General features: G+C 54.9%; 1 protein-coding gene across 1 annotated transcript in view; it reads left to right on the top strand.

Annotated features, from left to right (window-relative positions):
• The first annotated feature begins 2,668 nt into the window (after positions 1–2,668).
• Positions 2,669–4,538, top strand: part of LOC122543996 (neurexin-1-like) — a 7,395-nt gene continuing 5,525 nt past the window's right edge. The window contains exons 1-2 of the mRNA XM_043683005.1: positions 2,669–2,827; positions 3,897–4,335. Of these exons, the coding sequence (XP_043538940.1) occupies positions 2,726–2,827; positions 3,897–4,335 (541 nt within the window). The 5' untranslated portion in view covers positions 2,669–2,725. The remainder of the gene's footprint in view (positions 2,828–3,896; positions 4,336–4,538) is intronic.

Raw genomic sequence — 4,538 nt, 5'->3', positions numbered from 1 at the left:
TACCAGCCTCCACCACTTACTCTGGCAGCTCATTCCATACACGCACCACCCTCTGCTTGAAAAGGTTGCCCTTCGGTCTCTTTTAAGTGTTTCTCCCTCTCCATAACCTCTATCATTCTGGGTTCCCTCACCCCAGGGGAAACACCTTATCTATTCATCCTATCCATGCACCTCACAGTTTTATAAACCTCTATAAGGTCACCTCTTCAACCTCCGACACTCCAGAGAAAACAGCCCCAGCCTATTCAGCCTTCAGTCTTACCCACTGCTCCCTGAGCAGTTGCCCAACGCTGACCTGCTTCCCTGCATGCTACCCGATCCTTACCCCCATCGGAGGAGGCCAGTCTCCAACCCCCTACCCTCACCCCATCACCTTCTGCCCAGCGTCTGAGCCCCAGTCCATCTTGAGGTGACCCTCTGCACCACTCCCCCAGGCAGAATCCTTTCTTGATCGAGTCTCACCTTGGAACACCATCTTGGTGGGGTATGGGGTGCTTGAGAGCGGACCTGATGGCTGTAGGGGCTTGGAGTCACGTGTGGGCCTGGGTTGGGTAAAATGAGCTCCCCTCCTTCAACCCAGAACAACCCACATGAACCCAATGGGTCTCTTGACAGTGTTGGGTCCACCATTAATAAGTCCAATGGTATTATGTCCCATGATGAACTTGACCAGGCTGTTGGTTTCTGGGGTGGGATTTGAACAGAGGAGCGTGTACCTGGGAGATCCGAAACACGGGTGAGGTCATCGCTGCACCTCTTCCCAGCCCTTGCCCTCAAGACAGGTGCCACCCAGAACCCTGGACCTTGCCAACAACTGAAACACAGGAACTGTGATGGGTGACACCACGATATTGTGGATGCATTTGTTTGGCACGGTTCTCTGGTTCACGTCGCCAACTTGCTCAAAAAGCACACCTCCACACAACTCCAGGGTAGGCCTCGTCACTCAATAGTGCCCAGCTGCTGGGAGGTCCACCCTCTGGAGGGACACCCATGGACAGTGGCTGATGATGGGGATGGGGTGAGGCAGTAAGGGACAACGTTTTGGCTCTCTGAGCAGGTGGTGGTGAATCCACAGAATCCCTGCAGTGTGGAAACAGGCCCTTCAGGTCCACACTGACCCTCTGAAGAGTAACCCACCCAGACCCATTCCCCTCACCGATATTTACCCCTGACTAATGCACTAACACGATGGGCATTAGCACGGCCAATCCACCCTAACCTGCACATCCCTGGACACTATGGGATAATTTAGCATGGCCAATTCACCCTAACCTGCACATCCCTGGACACTTTGGGATAATTTAGCACAGCCAATCCACCCTAACCTGCACATTTTTGGACTGTGGGAGGAAACCGGAGCAAACTCCACACAGACAGTCACCCGAGGGAGAGATCGAACTTGGGTCCCTGGCGCTGTGAGGCAGCGGGACTAACCACTGAGCCATTGCAGCGGGGAGGAGTCTTAGACCGGTGGGGGAGACCTGCGGAGTTATATTGAGGGAGGTGGGGGGTGCGGGGCAGGATCATGGAGAGTGGCACGCAGATGAGGACAGGCCACGCGCTCTGAGGTGATGCAAAAATCTGTTCTTTCTCTTACAATGCTCCAGCCACATCTGGGCAACGCCAGCTGAGCCAATGTCTGTTCGCCCCGGTCCCTTGAACCCGAGGGGCTTGCCTGTGCCATCTCAGAAGGTGGGGGGAGTGGTGGTGGCCGCGTTGCACTGGGTTTGGAGTCACATGGACTCCAGACCAGGGAGGGACGGCCGGGTCCCTTCACTTAAAAGCCACGGTTTTGGCAACCAACCGGTAATGGCCTACCGCTGACACCAAGGCGTGGCCACGGTGGGATTTGAACCTGCGTCCTCCTGGGGCATTACTTTGTGGGGGTTGGGGTCGGTGTCAGAGCTGCTATAGCTCAGTTACTCCACCACCTGCTCCACGTCGCCCCCCCCAACTTGCATGGCGAAGGTTGAGAGAAAGCAGAGTGGGTTCACACCGTGTTCAAAGTCTGACCAGTTCTGAGGGCGAGGGGGAACCAGTCGGGATCGGCCAGAGCCGCAATACCCTTCGCAACCAGGGTGAGGCATGGTTTGGGGCGGGGTACTCAAATGTCGGTGTTGTTTTTAGTGTGACTTGTAGCGTGAGGAGGTCAGTCAGTCAGACTATGAAGCCAGCCTTGCTGCCGAGGAAGGGAAGGAGTCGAAGATGTTGAAGGGGGTTGATAGGCCGGTTGTCCCAGCAGCCTCTGGGCTGTTGAGTCTCGGCCCTCCTAGCTGACCAGTTTCGCCCCAAACATCTGGGAGAACAAAATGGCCGACATTGTGGGGGATAGCCAAAGGACTTCAAACCATCAGTTCCCGCCTTTCCCTCTCCTCTGTTGATGCCCACCCCCCTCCAAACAAGGTGAAACATTAATGTCCCCCTCACCGAGGGGTGTAAATCAGACATGAAAATGGAAAACATCAGCCCTCTCCCCAACCCCTTCCCTCAGCAATAATGCCCCCCTTCCCCCACCCAACCCACACCCTTGTCAGGCAGACCTGTCGACGTAACTGAGGCCATCGGTAACGGATTGTATTCCCATCTTTTCTTCCTTCGTTTCGTTCCCCCTCCCTTCTTCCAACACCCCTCACCCCACCTCTCCCACGGCCCACCTGGGCAGGTGACCATCTCAGTGGATGGGATCTTGACGACCACAGGTTACACGCAGGAGGACTACACCATGTTGGGTTCCGATGACTTCTTCTACATCGGGGGGAGCCCGAGTACAGCAGACCTGCCTGGTTCACCCGTCAGCAACAACTTCATGGGGTGCCTGAAGGACGTGAGTATCACAGAGACGTCACGTGCAACCTCCTGTTGACCCTGGGCGCTCAGCTCCCACCGCAGGGGCAGCTGTTCAGTGCTTCGGATAATGGCGATCCAGACGGCGTTACTTTGATTCAGCACAGTTCTGTTTCGTTGCATGAATTCACCTTCGACTTGATGTCCATTCAGCACCTCAGCTCAGTTGTTTTCGACTTCCCGAAAGAATCGAGGGAGCTTTAGTCTGTATTTCAACGCAAATCTGGGAGTGTTTGATGGGGATAGTGTAGAGGAAGCTCTACTCTGTATCTAACCCCGTGCTGTCCCTATCCTGCGAGTGTTTGATGGGAGACAGTGTAGAGGGAGCTTTACTCTGTATCTAACCCCGTGCTGTCCCTGTCCTGGGGAGTGATTGATGGGTACAGTGTAGAGGGATCTTTACTCTGTATCTAACCCCGTGCTGTGTAGAGGGATCTTTACTCTGTATCTAACCCCGTGCTGTCCCTGTCCTGGGGAGTGTTTGATGGGGTTAGTGTAGAGGGATCTTTACTCTGTATCTAACCCCGTGCTGTCCCTGTCCTGGGGAGTGTTTGATGGGGGACAGTGTAGAGGGAGCTTTATTCTGTATCTAACCCCGTGCTGTCCCAGTCCTGGGGAGTGTTTGATGGGGGGACAGTGTAGAGGGAGCTTTACTCTGTATCTAACCCCGTGCTGGCCCTGTCCTGGGGACACGGACAGCACAGGGTTAGATACAGAGTACAGCTCCCTCTACACTGTACCCATCAAACACTCCTCACGATAGAGACAACATGGGGTTAGAGACAGAGTAAAGCTTCCTCTACACTGTACCCATCAAACACTCCTCATTACAAGGACAGCATGGGGTTAGAGACAGAGTAAAGCTCCCTCTACACTGTCCCCAATCAAACACTCCCAGGGACAGGGACAACACGGGGTTAGATACAGAGTAAAGCTCTCTCTACACTGTCCCCCATCAAACACTCCCCAGGATAGGGACAGCACAGGGTTGGATACAGAGTAAAGCTTCCTCTACACTATGGGCTAACCTGCCTCTCCATTCCTTTCAGGTGGTTTACAAGAACAATGACTTTAAGCTGGAGCTGTCACGCCTGGCCAAGGAGGGGGACTCCAAGATGAAGGTGCACGGGGACCTGGTGTTCCGATGTGAGAACGTGGCTGCCCTGGACCCAGTGACCTTTGAAGCCCCCGAAGCGTACATCGCCCTCCCCAAGTGGAATACCAAGAAGACGGGCTCGGTCTCCTTTGATTTCTGTACCACGGAACCCAATGGTCTGCTCCTGTTCAGCCACGGCAAGAGGCAACACCAGAAGGAGACGCGTGCCGAGCGGCTCCAGAAGGTGGATTACTTTGCCATGGAGCTGTTGGACGGGTTCCTGTTCCTGCTCCTGGACATGGGCTCGGGGGCCATCAAGATCCGCGCCACCAACAAAAAGGTCAACGATGGGGAGTGGTGCCATGTCGACTTCCAGAGAGACGGCCGTTCAGGTCAGGCAGCACATCTTCACCGGGGCTGTGGGAGTGTGGGGGGAGGTCTGAGAGAGAGTGTGGGTGTCAGAGACAGAGAGAGGGTGAGAGTGTGGGGGTATCTGAGAGAGAGAGGATGTGAGTATGGGGGGATCTGAGAGAGAGGGAGAGAGTGTGTGGGTGTGTGTCTGAGAGAAAGAGAGAGTGTGTGTGTGTGAGGGTCT

This window comes from Chiloscyllium plagiosum, chromosome 45 (genome assembly GCF_004010195.1).
Source record: "Chiloscyllium plagiosum isolate BGI_BamShark_2017 chromosome 45, ASM401019v2, whole genome shotgun sequence".
In the NCBI taxonomy this organism is placed as follows: Eukaryota; Metazoa; Chordata; class Chondrichthyes; order Orectolobiformes; family Hemiscylliidae; genus Chiloscyllium; species Chiloscyllium plagiosum.
The sequence above is the reverse complement of the archived record's forward strand: the minus strand, read 5'-3'. Positions and strand labels throughout refer to the sequence as shown.